Below are 21,172 nucleotides of genomic sequence, written 5' to 3'. Positions count from 1 at the left end.
AGACAGGGTCTCCCTGTAGCCCCAGCTGACCTGGAACTCACTATGTAGACCAGGCTGGCCTTGAACTCACAGAGATCCACCTGCCTCTGCCTCCCAAGTGCTGGGATTAAAGGCCTGTGCCACCAAGCCCAGCCCAACTTTTTTTTTTTTTTTAAGGAAAGAATCTCCTGTATCCAAGTCTGGCCAAGTTCAAGGATGACCTTGAACTCTGATCCTTTTGCCTCTCCTAAGTGCTGAGATTACAGGCATATACCACCATGCCTAGTTTATGTGGCATTAGGAATCAAACCAGGCAAGCACTCTGCCAGCCCTGGTCAACTTTGTTGGTGTTTTGTTTTGCTTTTTTCTCGTCTTTTTGAGATAGGGTCTCCTTATAGCCCCAGCTGTCCTGGAACTCACTATGTGCACCACCGTGCCTGCCCCCCCGTCCCAAAAAATATGGAATGCTTCACGAATTTGTGTCATCCTTGCGCAGGGGCCAAGCTTTCTCTGTATTGTTCCAATTTTAGTATATGTGCTGCCAAAGTGAGCACTGCTTTTTTTGTTTGTTTGTTTTTTTAAGACAGGGTCTCCCTGTAGCCCCAGCTGTCCTGGAATTTACCATGTATACCAGGCTGGCCTTGAACTCACAAAGATCCACCTACCTCTGCCTCCCAAGTGCTGGGATTAAAGGCATGTGCTACCACACCCGGCTTTTTTTTTTTTTTTTTTTAATTTTAATTTTATGTGTATGTGTGTATTACTTGCATGTATGTAAGTGCACCTGTGTGGTGCAGTGCCCACAGAGGTGAGAAGAGGGTGTTGGATCCCCTGGAACTGGAGTTGTGGACAGTTGTTAGCTGTCATGTGGGTGCTCTTAACTGCTGAGCCATCTCTTTAGACCCTTGCTTTGTTTCTTTGAGACAGGGTCTCATTATGTAGCCCTGGCTGGTCAGGAATTGCTTTGTATTTCAGGCTGGCTTCAAACTCACAGAGATCCACTTCACTTTGCTTTCTAAATGTTGGAATTAAAGGTATGTGCCACCATGCCTGGCAGTTTATTGGTTTGTTTGTTTTATGGTCTTTTCTTAAGACAGGGTCTCCCTGTTGCCTCAGCTGGCTTGGAGCTCACTATGTAGACCAGGCTTGCCTTGAACTCACAGAGATCTGCCTGTCTCTGCCTCCTGAGTGGTGGGATTAAAGGCATGTGCCACCATACCCAGCTCATGCATGGGTCTTGAGATAGCTTTTTGACTGTCTCAAAAGCTGTTTGGCTCAGAGGTTAAAAACACTAAACACTGGTTGCTCTTGCACAGGACCTGTATTTGGGTCCCAGCACCCATATGGTGGATAACACCATCTGTAATTCCAGTTCCAGGGGCTCTGATGTCCTCTTCTGACCTCCATGGGCATTGTATAACACAGAGAGGTAGATACAGGAAGATGTCTCAGGCTTGCTGCTATCTAGTCTAGCTGAATCAGTAAGCTTCAGGTTCACTGAGAGAACCTACCTCAAACAATAACATGCAGAACAACTGAGAAAGACATGGAAGTCCACCCCTGACCTCCATAGGCATGTGTGCACACACGCGTATACTTAGAAACTGTTTGGGCCCTTTGTGGTGGTGCACACCTGTAATCCCTGCACTCAGGTGGCTAAGATGAGGATCACCTCCAGTTTGAAAGCACCGTGGGCTGTATAGTAAAACTTTGTTTTCAAAAAAACAAAGGAAAAGTTTAAGAGGAGGAATAGTAGCATGTGTCAATACCCTACTCAAAGGCAATGGCTGCCTGTCTTAAAAAAATTTCTTCCCAAAAAAGAAAAAAAGGCCAGGCATGGTGGCTCATGCCCTTAATCCCACCACTCGGGAGGCAGAGGCAGGCGGATCTTTGAGTTTGAGGCCAGACTGGTCTACATAGTGAGTTCCAGGACAGCTGGGGCTACAGGGAGACCCTGTCTCAAAAAGACAAGAAATAAAAAAAATACAAACTGTTCTTTTAAGATGGGCGTGGTGGTACACACCTTTAAACCCTGTTCTTGGGTGGCAGAGGCAGGCAGATCTCTGTGACATTTAGGCTAGCTTGGTCTACATAATGAGTTCCAGGCCAGCTGGGGCTACAGAGAGACTCTGTCTGACGCTGGGTTTCTTTTTTTGTTTTTTTTGGTTTTTTTTTTTTGTTTTAGACATGGTCTCATGTAACCCACAATAGCCTTAAACTCACTATGTAGTCTGGGTTGGCCTTGAGCTGGCCACTGTGGCCAGCTTCTGGTACAGATTTTAAATGAACCCCTTTGGGAACTAGAGAGATGGTTCAACAGTTAAGAGCACTGGCAGCTGTTGCAGAGGACCTGGGTTCTATTTCCAGCACCACATGGCAGCTAATAACCATTTGTAACTCCTCTCAGGGGATCTGAAGCTGTCTTCTGACTTCTGTGGGCATTATATGACATAGGTGCACTTATATGCATATAGGCAATACACTTATACACATAAAGTAACAATAGATAAAGTATTCTTTAAATGAACCCCTTTGTTTCTAGCTCTGCACCTCCTTGCCATTTCTTTTTCTCTTCTTTATTTGTGTGTATGAGTGTGGTGTATACATGTGGTTGCGTGCCCCAGCAGGCTACAGGAGGATGACTGTATTGTGCTATCACTCTCTGACTTTGTCTCTTGAGAGAGTCACTGAACCTGGAGCTGAGCTAGTGACCAGTGTCTCTGTCCCCCATAGCACTACAGGTGAGTATGATCACATCTGGAGTTGTAAAGAGGTCCAAGGATTTGAATTCAGGTCCTCATGCTGTACAGCTAGCGTTCTTGCTCAATGAGCCATCTCCCCAACCCCTCTTCACCATTTCTGAAGTACTTAGTACCTGTCATCCTGGAGTCTTTCTTGGATTGTGTACCAAGTCCACTTTGGATTCAGTTTTTTCCAGTCTCCTTCATCTACTTCCATCTTCCAACAGTTCTTCCACCTCTTACACTCAGTGGGTTTTATAGTCACATAGGATTTCCTCTGTAACCCAGGCTGGCCTCGAATTCTCAGCACTTCTGCCATAGCCTCTGAAGTGCTAAGATTATAGGTGTGAGCTACCACATTTGGCACTTTACCATATTTTATTTAGTGGAATGATATTTTGTTTTTTAAAATATTTTATGTGTATGCTTGTTTTGCCTGCATGTATGTGCACCACACATATGTAGTGCCTGCAGAGGCCAGAAGAGGGTTGTGGATCCCCTGAAGCTGGAGTTAGTTAGTTGGAGTTAGTTGTGAGCTGCTATGTGAGTATTGGGAACTGGATTCAGGTTCTCTGCAGGAACAGCAAATATTCTTGGCACTGAGCCATCTCTCCAGCCCCTGTTATGTTTATTTGTTTTTGAGGGGTTTTTTTTTTTGTCTTTTTGAAACATTGTCTCCCTGGAGCCACAGCTGGCCTGGATTTGCTATGAAGACCAGGCTGGCCTTGAACGCACAGAAATCTATCCACCTGCCTATGCCTCCCAAGTGCTGGGATTAAAGGTGTCGCCACCATGCCTGGCTATTTATTTGGTTTTTAAAAAATATTTTATGCCAGGTATGGTGGCGTACACCTTTGGTCCCAACACTTGGGAGGCAGAGGCAGGCAGATCTCTGTGAGTTCAAGGACAGCTGGGGCTACAGGGAGACCCTGTCTCAAAAAGACACACACACAAAAATTTATTATTTTTTATTTTATGTATATTTGTGTATTGCCTGCATGTATGTAAATACACCCATGTTATGCAGGTGCCTGCAGCGGTCAGAAGAGGGCATCAGATTCCCCTGGAACTGGAGTTACAGACAGTTGTTAGCTGCCGTGAAGGTGCTAGGAATTAAACCCAGGTCCTCTGCAACAGTAGCAGTACTCTTAACCACTGAGACATCTGTCTAGCCCTTATTTATTTATTTATTTATTTATTTATTTTTGTTGTTTTGTTTTGTTTTTTTCTTTTTTTTTTGTCTTTTTGAGACAGGGTCTCCCTGTAGCCCCAGCTGGCCTGGAACTCACTTATGTAGACCAGGCTGGCCTCAAACTCACAGAGATCTGCCAGCCTCTGCTTCCCAAGTGTTGGGACTAAAGGCATGGGAACCCGTGTCATGCAGTATCCATGGAGATCAGAAGAGAATGTTGGATCTCCTGGAAGTGGAGCTACAGATGGTTGTTAGTTGCCATGTGGGTGCTGGGAAACAAACCCAGGTCCTCTGTAAGAACAGCCAGTGCCCTTAACCGCAGAGCCATCTCTCCAGCCCCTTATTGGTTTTTGAGGTAGGGTTTTACTGTAGACCCAGCTATCCTGGAACTTACTATATAGACCAGGCTGGCCTTGATGTCACAGAGATCTGCCTGCCTCTGCTTCCTGAGTACTGAGATTAAAGGCATATACTACTACACTAGGCCAGATAAGTGTTTTTGACAGGGAGCATAGTTACTATGACTAGTTAAATGTCATATTTTGTTTTGTTGTGTTTTGTTTTGTTTAGGTGTTTTTGAGGCAGGGTTTCCCAAAGCCCCATCTGGCCTGGAGCTTACTATGTAAACCAGGCTGGCCTTGCAGAGATTCATCTACCTCTGCCGCTTAAGCGCTGAGATTCAAGGCATGCACCACCACGCCCTGCTAAATGTCATGTTTTAATATTTTAGTTTATTTCTCCAAATGGGCACTTAAAAATGACACAATCATTTTTTTCCTTTTAAAGAGTAATCTGTAAGCTGGGCGTGGTGGTGCATGCCTTTAATCCCTGTACTAGGGAGGCAGAGGCACGTGGATCTCTGTGAGGTCAAGGCCAGCCTGGTCTACAAAGTGAGTTCCCGCAGTTTTGTTTATAGAATATAAAAAAAAAAAAAAAAAAAAAAAAAAAAAAAAAATCTGTGTGTCACAAACTATAAAACAGCCTATTTAAGAAGCAGTGGATTTGGATGTCTGACATTGTTGAGTGATGATTAAACTGGCTGGTCACTTCCTTTTTTTGGCTCAATTTCATTCAGTAGGAATGCCAGGGGAAAAGAGCTATTTATAATACTTTCTGAGTTTAAGTTAAGTCAGGTTACTAGCATTTAGCTTTGTCTTAAAGCAGTACGTTCTTGGGCTGTAGCCATGAATTTGTGTGTGGTGTATAGTGTGTGTGTGTACATGCTTGTCCATGTGGAGGCTAGAGGAGGAGATTGTGTTCTCACCCGTATTCCCTTGAGACAGGGTCTCTCACTGAAGCTGAAACTTGATGTTTTGCCTAGGCTAACTGGTCAGCCAACTCCTAGGACCTGCCTATTTCTGCCTCTCAACTCTGGGGTTCCAGGCATGTGCAGCCATGTCCAGATTTTACATAGGTGCTGGGGATTTAAACTCAGGTCCTCATGCTTGCATAGCAAGTGCTTTTTTTTTTTTGGCCTTTTGAGTCAGGGTCTCCCTGTAGCCCCAGCTGGCTTGGAACTTGCTATGTAGACCAGGCTGGCCTTGAACTCACAGAGATCCGCTTGCTTCTGCCTCCCTAGTGCTGGGATTAAAGACATGCACCACTACACCTGGCCTACAGCAAGCACTCTTACCCACTGAGACATCTCCCCAGCCCTCATCCATGAATTTTTAAGTATCTTTTCTGAGGCAATAGTTATCAAAAATCACATGGATAACCCCATCCTCTGTTCTGTAAGTTACTAAGTGGTGAAGATCTATTTGTTATAAGGTTAAGCTCTTGATTAGCTCTGTTTATTTCATATTTGTTGTTTGAAAATAATTACCCTAGAGATTATTGACTGAGATTATGGACTCTTTCACTAAAAGTATTTGTAATTTGCTTGTTACCACCTGACCAAGGTGTCAGAAGGAAGGAAGCTTGTTTTGGAGTGGAATTATGCCTCATATTTCCTTGGAGAGAGCCATGAGCTGCCAAGTCTCCAGAGATCTACCTGAATGTTCTATCTCCCCATGCTGCTGATTTTTGTGGGGAAAGAGGTAGAACCAATAGGATGGTTTTTGTGCTCAACAGAAAACTCTCAGCAGAGGAACTAGAGCGGAAACGACAGGAGATGATGGAAAATGCTAAGTGGAGGGAAGAGGAGAGGCTGAATACCCTTAAGAGGCATGCCAGGGAAGATGAGCGCGAGCGGAGGCTGGAGAAGTTGGACCCTCGGGATGGCAAGTTCATCCAGTAAGGCAACTTCTGCTTGGGGCCCCCACCTGACTGACTCCAGGAAGCTATCTGGTAGCAGGCTCACTGCTGGGGGCTGGTGTTCAGTTCTGACCAGAGAACAGAGCTCAGCCTTGGGGCCACTTTTGGTTCTGCACCCAGCTTCTAGCCAGATAGTGGGAGATCTTTTATTTGAAGGAGAGGAAAGTGATTGGTATTTTTCCTAAATCACTGAAATTCCTTGGCTTTCCTTTTATGTAAGAATTTATGGCTCAGAAAACCTTTTTCCAATGAGACTTGACTTGTTTTCCAAAACAGATGAATTTTCCCTTACGGATTTTTTAAAAATCTGCTTCCAGATGGAATCATTTGAAAATTGTCTTCATGGGTTTAAAAGAACTTGTGTTTCTGCAGCTGGTTTCTGGCTACCAACCTGTTTCTTCTAATTCTGCCAGAGTTGACCAGTTGAAAAAAATGCTTTGATTGCCATTTACCTGTCTTTTTCTCCCCAGCCATATGAAGCTAGAGAGTGCATCTACTTCCTCCTTGGAGGACCGGGTGAAACGCAACATCCATTCTCTACAGAGAACCTCAGTAGCTTTGGAGAAGAACTTTATGAAAAAATGAAAAGCATCCCTTCACTTACTGATTTTCCTGGATTTTCCAGGGAGGCTGCTGATCCCTTAAAATTTCTCTTTATAAGAGTTCAAATGGCTTCTATGGATGAAAAGCCGCCACTGTTCAAAGTGCCCCTTGTCCATTGATTCCTGAAACATCTTACATCCTTTAAAAAACAACGTGACTTGATTCTGGGACCCTCAGGAACTTTCTCTGGGTGCACAGTGGGTTTTGGCTGTGTGTTCAGTGGGCAGGCAGTGGGTTCTCATCATGCTCTGGAAGGCTACTTCCTGGGCTTGGGATGCTTGTCACACGTCTGCCCTCCACCTTTGTGAATGGATCTGGTCCACTGCTTCAGTGGAATTAGACCTTCCAGGCACCTCTCTCCATAGCCACCCAGATAGATAGTGCTTACAGGGATAAATGAACATACTTGATTTAGATTATGTGACAGAATAGTGTCAGGCAGAGCCAAGAGAGTGACAAAGCCAGAAGAGAAAACTACAGAAAGCTCTAAATGAATTAACTTTGGTCTTTGAACTGTAAAATTATAATGTGCATATGTACAAATGTATACTTTTTTATATTCTTTTTTTAAAAAGTTAGCTTTGTGAGAATATTTTGTTTGATGATTTTACTGTGTATAAAGCTACATTGAACCGTGTCAGAAAGTAATACAGTAAGGTAGGTTAGCTTATTTTTCTCTCTGACTCAGGCAGGTTTGGGAGGAGCTTGGGGTTATTGATAGACTTACAGGGGTATCTAAATCTTTCAACATTTGGACATGATTTTGTCATCTGCAAATGTGTTAGGCTGCATTCATAGCTATCCACAGCTTGAGGTTGGACACACCTGCCTAGGGTATATATCCTCTTCTGTTAGAGTGTATATTGGGCAGCCCAGTGGAGCAGTCAAAAGATTTAGGGGTCAGGGCATTTGCCAGCATCCTCCTTGGCTCCTAAAAGAAAATAAAATGGAAGCTGTTCCTGGCTATTTTTGTTTCTTTGATTTTGAGACAGGGTTTCATGTAGCCTAGGCTAGCCCTAAACTCCCTTTGAGCTTCTGATCCTCCTGCCTGTACCTCCCAAGTTGCTAGGCTTATAGGTATGGGCCACCAAGTCCAGCTTCCTAGCTTCATTTTTGCTTTTCCACCTGCCTCTGCCTCCCAAGTGCTAAGACTAAGGTGTGCACCACCATGCCCCTTTTTTCCTTGTTTTTTATTTTTTATTATTTTTTAGTCTTTTTGAGACAGGGTCTCCCTGAAGCTCCAGCTGGCCTGGAGGCTCACTATGTAGACCAGGTTGGCCTTGAACTCACAGAGATCCTGCCTCTGCCTCATGAGTGCTGGGATTAAAGATGTGTACCACCACATCCAGCTTCCTTGTTTTTTAAAAAATATTTTATTTATTATTTTATGTGTATACCTGTATTGCCTGCATGTATGTAAGTGCACCCATGTGGACTTACCTCTCTGCAATGCCTGCGGAGGTCAGAGAGGGTGTTGGATTCCCCTGGAACTGGAGTATGGACAGTTGTTAGCCGTCTTGCCATGTGGGTGCTGGGAACTGAACCCAGGTCCTCTGCAAGAGCAGCCAGTGCTCCTAATGGCTAAGCCATCTCTCTAGTCCCTCCACTTTTTTAAAAAAGATTTATTTTTGTATGTATGTATGTATGTATGTATGTATGTGTGTGTCTGTGTATGTGCATGTGTGTGGATACCCACAGAGGCCAGAAGAGAGCATCAGATCCCCTGGAGCTAGAGTTACAGGAGTTTGGGAGCTACCTGGGTCCTGGAAACTGAACTCAGGTCTTCTGGAAGAGCAGCAAGCTTTTAACCACTGAGCATCTCTCCAGCCCCGAAGGAGGATTTCAGTTTGTTCTGCTCTGTTTTTTTCAGATAGGGTCTCTCTGTAACCCCAGTTGACCTGGAACCCCCTATGTAGACCCGGCTGGCCTCTATCTCACAGAGATCTGCTTGCCTCTGCCTCCTCTAATTGCCACCTTTGCCCAGCTTGGCTTTTGATTTTGGAGCACTAAAATGCCATTCCCTAAGGCTCAAAACCCAGTCCAGCGCCCCTCGCTCCCAAAGAATGTAACATTATTCATTTAATCACTTCCTCCTGATGCTCTGTGCTACGGTTAATTATGGTTCTTATTTTATTACTTGGTAATAAAGGCTACATTTATTTTTGTAACTGTATAAAGAGCAACCACGTGCACGGTAACAAATTTTCATATTCCCTCACAAGAGTATTTGATCCGTGATCTGGGTCGAATATAGAGCTCCTTCGTCCAAGAGGAATTATGTAATAAAGCGTGGGATGGCACGGTTTTTTAAGATAGGTGTCTATTGGTGCTGGCTATCTCTAAACTCGCTCCTCCGCCAGTGCAGGCCAGGCTGTAGGTGGGTGGGCGCGCGGTCCATTCATAAAACCTAGAGCTCCCGGTCTGCCCCTCTCATTGGCCCCGGGGAAAGGGGGCGTGCCCCGCCGTGTGTCGCGCGCCCTCGGCCCAAGGGGTGGGGGAAGCTCCGCTCTTGGGTGGAGCGAGGGGGCGTTCCCTGGGTTTCCAGGCTGGACTTCCTTCCCCTCGCCCGGGCACCTCCTCTCTCCCCCGGGATGGCGATGGTACGACCCACCCTCCTCGCATTTCGGCCCCTCCCCTCCCGGAGCTGTGGCGCTGCCGCCATCTTGGGTTCTTAAGTTGAGGGAACGGGCCAAACCCGGGCTTGGGCCCCGAGCAGGGAGCCCTTCCCGCGCTGGGCAGCAAGGCCGCCCTCCCTCCTCCCCTCGTCGCTGCGGCGCGCTAGGCCGGCCAGTCTCCTGTCAGGCCGGGGGAGGAGGGGCGGGCGGGGCGGACGCAGCCTCCCGGGCGGGCGGGACCATTCCCGGGAGGAGGGGAGGCCTGGAGCCGGCGGGCGGTGTGGGCTTTTTTTTGCGGGGCGTGGGACGGACGCAACCACCGGGGCGGGGTGGGGAGGTAACGGGACGGGCGCGACCATGGCTCGGTGAGGCAGCGGGGGTGGGGATCGGTTTGGGGGAGGCCTGGGGCCGCTCGCTGGTAAGCTGTCTCCGCCACCCCCCCTTTCGCCGCCGCCGCCGCCCCGGGCATGTCGTCCAACTGCACCAGCACCACGGCGGTGGCGGTGGCGCCGCTGAGCGCCAGCAAAACCAAGACCAAGAAGAAGCATTTCGTGTGCCAGAAAGTGAAGCTATTCCGGGCCAGCGAGCCGATCCTCAGCGTCCTGATGTGGGGGGTGAACCACACGGTAACCAGCTCCCCTGTGCGCGCCCCGGCAGCCCCGGTCCTCGCCACGCTCGCCCCGTGGGTGACGCCTGCCACCCCTCCGCCGAGCGGCTTGCTTGCCCGCCCACCCTTGCACGCTGTCCGGCCGGGCGTGCACTCCCCGCTCGCCACGCGAGGCCTGGTGTCCTCGTGGTGGATATCGTCGGCATCGCCCCCTTTGCTCCAGCCCCTCTGGCTTCCTGCGTCCGGGTGCTCTCTCGGTGCAACCCCCGGAGCTCCAGGGGAAGGCCTGCATGCAGGCGCCGCTGCCGCTTCTCACCTCCTCCTGTTTGTTGCATGGCTTACTCCCCTTGTCCCTTGTAGCTGGCTCCCAGATCATAGCCCAGTTGACAGGGCAAGTGGCATTGGCCTGCCTGTTCGTGGTCATTTGGTTGGTGTGGCTGCTCAAATTCCCATCCTCCAGGCCTCCTTATCAACCTGGCTATCCTCTCTGGCTTCTTTCTTTTTTCTTTTTGATGAGGAAGTACTAACTGGAAAAGTAGAGGTTTCCCTGAACCACAGACACTTTACTTGGGTCCCCTTGGGCGAGGGAGAAGAGTGAACACTGAACTAAGGCCTGCGGGAGTGTAGACCTGCTTCAGATTACTACTCATAGGAGAAATGTGTCTTCCCCATTCTTCCGTGGTGCTCATTCCAAAGACATGTTGACTTCTTGTCTTTTGTATGCTTTTCTAGGATGTGATAATGGTGATCCTTGTCTTAGATGAGTGGTGCCCCCGGGTCCTGGGTGCCTTGAGATTGTCCAGTAGCCTCTGTCAGGAAGTTGGCTGTGGACACTGAGCTGGCTGGCTTTGTTTATGTGCTGTTTGTTTAGGGTCTGTCCTCTTCCTCCTCCACTTGCTCCTTGCCTTCTGACCCACTCTTGAGGGTCCCCGTACTGGGAACAAGCAGAGGAAGTATAAGGACCTGAAGCACTAACCACCGACTAGAAGTTTGGAGTGAGGACAGTACAGCTTTGGGTCTCCTGTGGATTTCAGAATTATTTAGACTCCCTGGCTTTTCTGAACACTTGAAATTGCCCATAAGACCAAACACTGACCAAAGGGCCCAGGGCCAGCAAGACTCCCCTTTGCATGGCTTTGGTAGAAGACCTAGAGATGCCTTTGGCTGGAGATTGAGGATCCTCAGCCTGAACCAGAGTGTTAGACCTCTACATCTGATGTAGAAGAGCTCGTGTGTATGTGAGGTCCTTGTTGGCCTCCTGAGCTTGGGCAGGCTACCCTTTTCCTTGTCATCACTGTGTATAATGAGCATCCTGACAGGGTAGAGGGAGTGTGCTGGGGTAGCACACAGACCTCAAGAGCTGCTCTATACCACCAGCCCTCCTACTTCCTGCTGCCTCTGGGGTCATCTGACATTTTGAAGGAAACTGGGTCAGCAAAATGTGAACCCTGTGTCCCTTTCTGGAAGCCAGTCCTTAATTTTGTTCAACATCCTGCTTCTCACTAGAAAGCATCCTGTCTGTGAGGTAATGACAGCTAGCTGGGAGGAACTTCGGGTCCCTCATTTCACACGTGAAACAGGCCTTTGGTAGAGGTGTAGTTCGCCTGTGGTCCCAGTAAGATGCAGTTCCTTGTCCAGCACCAAGGTGCTCTGTTGGTTGATAGTGGTGCATGAGTGGCAAGTTTCTTGTTCCTTTTGGTCCCTCAGCCATGAGCCAGGAGAGATGAGTGTATGGTCTTGGTAGACAACCTGATTGTGTGCTCTGGGGTGTGTGCCTGCTGTGCATGCCAGTAGCTTTGAGTGTGCTTGGTGTTTGGTTTTCTAATGGGCAGGCAATAAGTCTGTACAGATGTGGGCTAGAAGCCTCTGAGTGGCAGGTAGATATGGCGGTCACCGTTTTTCTTGATAACTTTTAAGAAAGCTTGAGGGGCTACCTGGCAGAGCATTGACTGTAAGCAAGATCCTTGCATCTAAGCATGATGCTTCTGGCCGTGGAAGGAGGGCAAGCACTACTGTCCTGGACAGGTGAGCTTGGAGGTCAGGTAGTCATGTGCTTTATTCTTAACCCTGGCCTACAGTAAGGTGTAGAGGTTCAGTGTCATCATCTGGGACATGGAGACAGTACCCCAAAGGTGATAAGATCTTGCCATTTCTCTGTAGGGTCAGGATCACTGTGTTCCTGGTGTATTGCTAGCCTTTCTTGGAGGTTCTCTCTCCCAGAAGCTTCCTGTAATACCTTTGCCATCTAAGGTTTCAGATACCATCTTTTCTTTGGTTCTTCAGTTTTTCAGACGTTGATACGTTGATGCTTTAGTCATCTTGGGCTGTAGCTAAAATAGTGTATTGGATATGAATGCATATATGTACCCATAACAAAATCCAGTTGCCCTCTCATGAGTCAGTTGGTTTACTTCTGAGTGGAAAATACAGGCCTTTTTTTTTTAATTTTGGGACAGGATCTCTCTGTATCCCCAGCTGACCTGGAACTCACTGTGTAAATCAGGCTGGCCTTGAACTCACAGAGATCCGCCTGCCTCTGCTTCCCAAGTGCTGGGACTAAAAGCATGTGCCACCAACACCTGGCTTAATACAGGCCTTTTTTAAACATTAGTTAATTTTTTTGTTTTGTTAAGAGAAGCATTTGAACTCAGTGTTGTCATAGGAGTGCTTGGATAAGTCATGCAAGCCCCTGGTCTCTATGGAAGAAAAGTGGGTAGAAGACAAAAAGAAAAATCAAGACTTAAAACCTGACAGGGAAGAACTCGTAAGGAAAGGATAGTAGTTCAAAGGGTCTGGAATTCGAGAAATGGATACTCTTTCAAAGAACACATAGACCCAGGGAGGCTGACCTATGTGGTGTTTGTTGGTAATTTAAGGAACCAGGTAGTGTGTAGCCTCAGGAGGAGGAGTGCAGCTGATGGCAACTTTGTATTTACTCATTTGAGAAACTGCCAGCCATTCTCAGAGTGCCTACACCATTGTACATTTCCACCAGCAGTGAGGGTTCAAATTTCTCCAGATCCTAGTCAGCACTTTACTGCTTTCTTTCTTTTTTTAAAAAAATATTTTATTATTTTTATTTTATGTGTATGAGTGTATTGCCTGCTTGTATGTGAGTGCACCCATGTCATAAAATGTTGCAGAAGTCAGAAGAGGGCTTCAGATTCCCCTAGAACTGGAGCTAAGGACGGTTTGTAGCCACCATGTGGGTGCTGGGAATCGAACCTGGGTCCTCTGCAAGGGCAGTCAGTGCTCTTAACCACTGAACCATCTCTCCTGCCCCTTTACTGCCTTTTCTAGTTGGTATGAAACAGTATCTCATTGTGATTTTGATTTTGATTCTCTAGTTGCTATTGTTAACCATTTTTCCACAAGTAGTGGTCATTGTATATTTTCTTTGGAGAATGTCTGTTAAACCCCTTTGCATTTGAAAACAAATTGTGCCTTTTTGGGGGTGTATAGTCCTAGGATATGAATCTAGAGCTTTGTACACAGTGGGCAAGCATTCTACTATTGAACTGTTTAACTATATTCATTTGTTTGTTTGTTTTTCATTTTTATTATGTTTTATTTTTTGTGTATAAGTGTATTGCCTACATGTATGTAAGTGCACCCCTGTTGTGCAGTGCCTGCGGAGGTCAGAGAGGGTATTGGATTCCCCTGGAACTGGAATATGGACAGTTGTTAGCCGTCTTGCCATGTGGGTGCTGGGAACTGAACCCAGGTCCTCTGCAAGAGCAGCTGGTGCTCCTAATAGCTGAGCCATCTCTCTAGTCCCTCCACTTTTTAAAAAAGATTTATTTTTATTTGTATGTATGTATGTGTGTCTGTGTATGTGCATGTGTTTGGATAACCACAGAGGCCAGAAGAGGGCATCAGATCCCCTGGAGCTAGAGTTACAGGAGTTTGGGAGCTACCTCGGTCCTGGAAACTGAACTCAGGTCTTCTGGAAGAGCAGCAAGCTTTTAACCACTGAGCATCTCTCTAGCCCCCAAGGAGGATTTCAGAGTTTGTTCTGCTCTGTTTTTTTTTTTTCAGATAGGGTCTCTCTGTAACCCCAGCTGACCTGGAACCCCCTATGTAGACCCGGCTGGCCTCTATCTCACAGAGATCTGCTTGCCTCTACCTCCCACAATTGCTGGGATCAAAGGCATCCACCACCATGGCTGGGTTTCAGCTTACTTTTTTTCTTGGAGACAAGCGTTTCACTGTGTAGGCCTGGCTTGTTCTTACACTTGTAATCCTCTGGCTTCTACTTCCCCAGTGCCCCAAGGTCTAGCCTTGCTTCTTACTCAGCTTGATTAGCCTCTTCATTATTTACACTCATGGCTCATAGAGTTAATCATGTGGATAATCCAAAAGTCACTTATGTGAGGTGAGATTTACCTTTCCAATGTGTTGCACTTAACCTATTGGAATGAGTTTGCATTCCATGATGCAGCTAATGCTGCTGAAGGAAAGAGATTGGCTCAGGAATGTGCAGAGACTGTAGAGTAAACACATATCTTCCTATCACATCAGTTCGGCAGAACCTTGCCTGCTGCTAAACTTTCAGTTGTTCCCCTTGTGTACCAAATAAAATTTATTTTTCTCTTTCTGGCACTTGAGGCTTCACAGTCTGGCCATAGCCTCGGCGGCTAATCTTTACCTTCCTTCCCATCCTTCAGACGGAAAGACTTTGGCACAGTCCCCTTGGGCTGCTTGTCTCCCCGGTGTTCATCTTACTGCTAGCCTTCATCTTTCAGGCTCTAACTCCTTTCTTTTTCTGCCCATCCATCCTTCCACTCAACATTTATAGAGCAACTGTTTTGTTCTAGCCAAGTAAAAATGCATAAGATAGTTTCTTCCTTCTAGGACTTACAGACAAGGGAAGAAATCAGACATGTAAAGAAATAATGACTGAAATGAATCTAAAGTTTAGGTTGTAAAGACGCATAGAAGAATGAGTAATTAATTCAACCTGGGGGAAGCCCAGAGACTCTCAAGACAGACTGACATTTAGCCGGATCTCCATGATTCTCTTGGCCTTTGTTGATCATGGACTATTATAATGGTCCTATAATTGCACTTCCTGCCTGTTCACATTCTCCAGCCCTTACTTGATTTTTTAAAAATATTTTATTTATTATTTTTATTTCCTGTGTATGACTGTATTGCCTGCATGTACACCCATGTCGTGCAATGCCCACAGAGGTCAGAAGAGGCCATCGGAACCCCTGGAATTGGAGTTATGGACAGTTGTTAGCTGCCATGTGGGTGCTGGGATTCAAACCCAGGTCTTCTACAAGAACAACCAGTGTTCTTAACCACTGAGCCATCTCTCCAGCCCCACCCTTACTTGATTTTCATCCCAGAATCCCAGAGTTATTTTTCAGTATCTCCCATGTATCGATTGTGTAAACTCCTGACTTAAACCTGAGAAGGCTTCCCACTGCTACATAGTTAAGTCTAACTTTATCATTCTGTAGATGAGTCTAAGTTCAAACTCAGGCTGTGCCTTTTATTTATAGTGTGCTTTGGAGCAGTTTGTTTGTGTTTTTTTTTGTTGTTGTTGTTGTTGTTGTTTTGTTATTGAGACAGGGTCTCCCTATAGCCCCATCTGGTCTGGAACTCAATATATAGACCAGGCTGGCCTTGAACTCCCAGAGATCCATCTGCCTCTGCCTCCCAAGTGCTGGGATTAAAGGTGTGTGCCACCCTACCTGGCTTGGAGCATTTTTGTTTGTTTGTTTGCTGAGTTTCATTTTCCACGAAGTGGGCATAACATTTTCCTTGTATGATTGTTATGAGAGAGACAAAGAATGGAAAACACTATGCTAGGCAAGAGAGCTACCCTTAGGAAGTATTGTATAGCTCAGTACATGCCCAGCTAAGATTAGTAATCTTTTTTCAATATTTTATGTATTATTTTTATTTTATGTGTATGAATGTATTGCCTGCATGTATGTGAGTACACTTGTGCCATGCAGTGCTGCAGAGGTTAGAAGGGGGCATCAGATTCTCCTGAAACTGGAATTAAGGACAGTTGTTAGCTGCCATGTGGGTGCTGGGAATCAAACCCCGGTCCTCTGCAAGAGCAGTCAGTGCTCTTAAACCCTGTACCATCTCTCCGGCCCCAAGATTAGTAATCTTTTTTTTTTTTTTTGTCTTTTTGAGACAGGGTCTCCTTGTAGCCCTAGCTGTCCTGGAACTCACTATGTAGACCAGGCTGGCCTCGAACTCACAAAGATCCACCTGCCTCTGCCTCCCGAGTGCTGGGATTAAAGGCGTGAGCCACCATGCCCAGCCAAGATTAGTAATCTTTTATGTTTTGACCTGATGTTAGAAATCAGAGTATAGCCAGGCATGGTGGCTCTCACCTTTAATCCCAGCACTTGTGAGGCAGAGGCAGAGGCAGGTGATCTGAGTTCAAGGCCAGCATGGTCTACATAGTGAGTTCCAAGCAAGCTGGGGTAACAGGGAGACCATCTCACAAAGACCAAAAAAAAAGAAGAAAGAAAGAAATCAGAGCATAGGGGCTAGAGCAAGATGGCTCAGAAGGTAAGGGTGCTTGCTGCCAAGCATGATGACTTAAGCTCAATCCCTGGGATACACATGGTGGAAGGAGAGAACTGACTCCCACAAGTTGTCTTCACCATACATATGTTGTGTCACTTACACATGCACACAAATAGGTAAAAATGTAAAAAGGGAAAAAAAGCATAGAACAGAAAATTCATTAAATATAGTGATATTGCAATGTTAGAAAGCACTAGCCTATTGACAGGCATTTAATCAATATAAGCAGCTGTTACTTTAATTGGTTAATCTTTTATGTTACTGGGTATTGAACGTAGAGCCTTGTGCATGCTAGGCAAGTGCTCTTAACACAGCTGGGACTACAGGCCTGCATCACCAGGCCAGCTAGTTGTTATTTCTTAAAATTTAGAACATGTCTCCTGGGGCTGGAGAGATGGCTCAACTTGTTGTTCTTGCAAGAGAGCCAGGTTCAAATCCCAGCACCCACATGGCAGCTAACAACTGTCTATTAACTCCAGTCCCAGGGGATCCAACAGCCTCTCTGACCTCCAAGGGTCTTGCACGACACGGGTGCACTTAGCTACATGTAGGCAGTACATGCATACCCATAAAATAAAAAAATAAAATTTTTTTTAAAAGTTAAAAAAGCTGGGCGTGGTGGCGCACGCCTTTAATCCCAGCACTCAAGAGGCAGAGGCAGGCGGATCTCTGTGAGTTCAAGGCCAGCTTGGCCTACATAGTGAGTTCCAGGACAGCTGGGGCTACAGGGAGACCCTGTCTCAAAAAGACCAAAAAAAAAAAAAAAAAAAAAAAAAAAAGAACATGTCTCCCATATCATCTTCCTCCACTCCTTACCCTCGTGACCTGTGGGCTGCCCTCTACCCACCCACATATGCCTGCACAAACTCTCACTATTCCTGAACTGCACACTGCATTTCACAGCCCCAAAGCTTGGCGATGGCCGTTCCTACCCCTTGGAATTCCCTTCCTCTTGTTTTTTGGAGAAGTATCCAAGGACTTTTGCAAATGTATTTCTCTGCTGCTTCCTCTAGCAATCAGCCCTCTCATTCCCACTCCTGGGCAGAATCAGTCATCTCTTAACCTGTTTTTTATCTCCCTTTCTGTATAACACAGTTTCAGTACTCATCACACTGTTTTGGTTACTTGTTGTCTGTCTTCCCAGCCAAAGGGAAACGAAGCCTTTTTGTTTTGTGTGTCCCTAGCTTCTGGCACACTCCTGGCATATAGTCAGTTGAGTAGAAGTTTGGCAGAGACTAAACCCAATCAGGAAAAGTGTTAAGTGCCAGGCAAAGGAATTAAAGCTTTACCCTGAGGTTGGTGAGGAGCTATGGAAGATTTTTAAGCAGAGGTGCAGCATGATCTTTCTGTAGATTCTTCCAGTGTCAAGTGTTCTTGGCAATGCCAGGAGAGGCTGAGGTACCCTGCCTGTAGCGGGTGTGTGAGGGCCAGGTGGCTGCCGTCAGAACCCCTGCTCATCTCCATGCTTCTCCATTATCCGTGTCTTGCTTAATTATTTGTATATTCTAGATTCAGTGTGTCTGTGGCTTGTCTCATCTCCCTGATAGAAGCATAAGCCTCCTGTTGTGTGAACACAACATTTTCCCCTCATACTCCCTCTTCCACACACATACCTAACATAGAATGAAGCATATAGTAGCTATTCCAATAAGTACTGTTCAGTTGAAATTTGAATCAAGCTCTCTGGGGATATAAAATTTAGTACAACTAAAAAAAAAAAAAGTACTGCTGATCCCTAGAGTGAATCACCATCTATACATGACTCTGTGGAATGAAAGGTGAGTCTAAGTAGTTGGGATATGGATTGTTTACCAACATATTATCTGAGTTAAAAAAAGTTCTGTTATGGCCAGGCATGGTGGCGCACACCTTTAGTCCCAGCACTTGGGAGGCAGAGGCAGGCAGATCATTGTGAGTTCAAGGCCAGCCTGGTCTACATAGTGAGTTCAGGTCAGCTGGGACTACAAGGAGACCCTGTCTCAAAAAAAAGACAAAAAAAACACAAAAAACTGTTATAGGCTGGGTATGGTGGCACATGCCTTTAATCCCAGCATTCTGGAGGCAGAGGCAGGTGGATCTCTGTAAGTTTAAGGTCAGCCTGGTCTTCATAGAGTTCCAGGCCAGCTGGGGCTACAGGGAGACCCTGTCTCAAAAAGACAAAAAAAAAAAAAAAAGTTCTGTTATTAGTTGTATACTCAATAATAAAGATGAAGTTGGAACTGAAAGCTGACTACAACCATTTAAACTGTATTGCAGTAGGAGTTACACAGAGGGCTAGAGAGATGGCTCAGTAACTAAGTGCTTTTCTGCTCTTCTAGAGTACTTGAGCGTTCCTTTCCCAGCACCCACATGGGGTGGCTCTCAACTGCCTGTAACTCCAACACAGGGAACACACAGAGTCTTGCAGAGGATCCAGATTTAGTTCCCAGCACTCATCGGTGGCTAACAAGTCTCTAACTCTAGTTCCAGGGGGTCTGAAGCCCTCTTCTGGACTCCCAAGAGCATTATATGACATGAGTACAGTGCAGGCAAAACACACACACACACACACAGCAGAGACGGTAGGATACAAGTCTTAGGCCAGCCTGGACTACGTAGTGAATTCCAGACCAGCCAGGGCTACATAGGAAGATAGTGTCTCAAAAAAGAAAAGTCAAGAATATATAAGAACCCTGAATTCCTTTTTCTGTATGGCCTCTTTGTTTTTAATGCTTGCTCATTTGTCTCACTATAGCCCAGGCTGGCCTCTTAACTCAGCATCCTCCTGCCTCTGCCTCTGCCTCTACCTGTGCTTTCTAAGTACCAGAAAGGATCACAGGCATGCACCATCTCACCCTGTTCTTAATTATTTTTCAGATAGAGTCTTGCTGTATATCCCAGGCTGGCCTTGAACCAGAGGTCCCCCTGCTTCAGCCTTCTGAGTGTCTGTTTCTCCTTTAACTTTTACAACAAGGCTTGGTATGCCAGGAAAAAGGAAATAGGATAGCTACCATGAATTGTTTCTGATGGCAGAAAAACAAGGAAATGGAATGGTTTCCTGTGTAGACACAGATCTGAGTCAAGTTCTCTTATGAGCATCCCTGCAATGCAGTTGTGACTCTTTTGACTAATGGAACATTCAGCCAATAAAGGTCATTACACATTGTGAACTGTGAAATTTTCTCTATCAAGGATAGCTGTACATATAAAATGCACACATTTTAAGTGTACAGTTTGCTGACTTTTGGTGTCCATATTTTACACTCATTTAACCATCATCCCAAGCAACAGTTAGATTTTTTTTTCAGTAGTCATGAGGATTGAACCTAGGGCCTTGAACATACTAGTCAAGTGTTCTACCACTGAGCTATATCCCCAGCTTTTTGTTTTGTTTTGTTTTTGAGACAGGGTCTCATTTAGTCCAATTGGCCTTGAACACTTGATCTTTTTTCTTCCGTTTCCCACGTGCTAGGATTACAGGTGTGTGCCACCAAACCTGGTCTTAGGTAATTTCAGTCACTCTGGAACATGTTTCTTTTTTTTGTTTTTATGTGTATGAGTGTATTGTCTGCATGTATGTAAGTGCATCTGTGTCATGCAGTGCCCTTGGAGGACAGAAGACCACTGTAGTTACGGATGGCTATTAGCCACCATGTGTGTGCTGGGATTTAAACCTAGGTCTTTTGCAAAAGCATCCAGTGTTCTTAACCACTGAGCCATCTCTCCAGCCCTATTTTTGTTTTATGTGTATGAGTGTGTTGCCTGCATGTATGTAAGTGCACCTGTTTCATGCAATGCCTGAAGGTAGGTCAGAAGAGGGTGTCAGATCCTTTGGAACTAGAGTTATGGATAGTTCTTAGTTGCCATGTGGGTGCTAGGAATCAAACCCGGGTCCTCTGCAAGAAGAGCCAGTGCTCTTAACTGCTGAGCCATCTCTCCAGCCCCCTCTTTTTTCTGGTCTTTTTGAGACAGGGTCTCTTATAGCCCCAGCTGGCCTGGAACTCACAATGTAGACCAGGCTGGCCTCAAACTCACAGAGCTTCACTTGTCTCTGCCTCCCAAGGGGTGGGTAAAGGTATGTGCCTGGCTTCTCTTTTTTCTTTTAATTTTTTTATGTGTGTGTTTTGTCTGCATGTATGTAAGTGTACCTATGTGTGCAGTGCCCCTAGTGGCCAAAAAAGGGTGCTGGATCCTCTGGAACTGGAGTTACTGACCGTTGTTAACCACCATGTGGGTGCTGGGGACCAAACCCAGGTCCCCTGCAGAACAGTTAGTGCTCTTAACCACTGAGCCACCTCTCCAGGCTTGGAACATACTTCTTTTTTTTTATTATTTATTTATTATTTTTATTTTATGTGTATGCATGTATTGCCTGCATGTGTGTAAGTGCACCCATGTTGTGCAGTGCCCCTGGAGGTCAGAAGAGGCTATCGGATCCCCTGGGACTGGAGTTACGGACAGTTGTTAGCTGCCATGTGGGTGCTGGGATTCAAACCCAGGTCTTCTGCAAGAGACCAGTGTTCTTAACCACTGAGCCATCTCTCCAGCCCCACATACTTCTTTTTTTAAAAAATATTTTATTATTTTTATTTTATGTGTATGAGTGTATTGCCTGCATGTATGTGAGTGCACCCATGTCCTG

General features: G+C 46.0%; 2 protein-coding genes and 1 pseudogene across 4 annotated transcripts in view; 2 read left to right on the top strand and 1 right to left on the bottom strand.

The window, feature by feature from the left end:
• The window catches only part of Cwc25 (CWC25 spliceosome associated protein homolog), a 32,952-nt gene extending 25,217 nt beyond the window's left edge, over nucleotides 1-7,735 (top strand). Inside the window, exons 9-10 of one of the 2 annotated variants that reach the window (XM_008845276.3) lie at nucleotides 5,986-6,147; nucleotides 6,639-7,735. In XM_008845276.3, the coding sequence (XP_008843498.1) occupies nucleotides 5,986-6,147; nucleotides 6,639-6,753 (277 nt within the window). In that variant the 3' untranslated portion in view covers nucleotides 6,754-7,735. The remainder of the gene's footprint in view (nucleotides 1-5,985; nucleotides 6,148-6,638) is intronic. The other variant, XM_029569464.1, reaches the window with a different exon arrangement.
• Nucleotides 433-533, bottom strand: LOC115072395 (annotated as a pseudogene).
• Nucleotides 7,736-9,680: 1,945 nt separating the features above from the next.
• Pip4k2b (phosphatidylinositol-5-phosphate 4-kinase type 2 beta) overlaps nucleotides 9,681-21,172 on the top strand; it is a 34,638-nt gene continuing 23,146 nt past the window's right edge. The window contains exon 1 of one of the 2 annotated variants that reach the window (XM_008845275.1): nucleotides 9,681-10,012. In XM_008845275.1, coding sequence (XP_008843497.1) covers nucleotides 9,854-10,012 — 159 coding nt within the window. In that variant the 5' untranslated portion in view covers nucleotides 9,681-9,853. The remainder of the gene's footprint in view (nucleotides 10,013-21,172) is intronic. The other variant, XM_029569445.1, reaches the window with a different exon arrangement.

The sequence above is a fragment of the Nannospalax galili genome, unplaced genomic scaffold, assembly GCF_000622305.1.
Source record: "Nannospalax galili isolate Female #2095 unplaced genomic scaffold, S.galili_v1.0 scaffold1382, whole genome shotgun sequence".
NCBI classification, from domain to species: Eukaryota; Metazoa; Chordata; class Mammalia; order Rodentia; family Spalacidae; genus Nannospalax; species Nannospalax galili.
The sequence above is the reverse complement of the archived record's forward strand: the minus strand, read 5'-3'. Positions and strand labels throughout refer to the sequence as shown.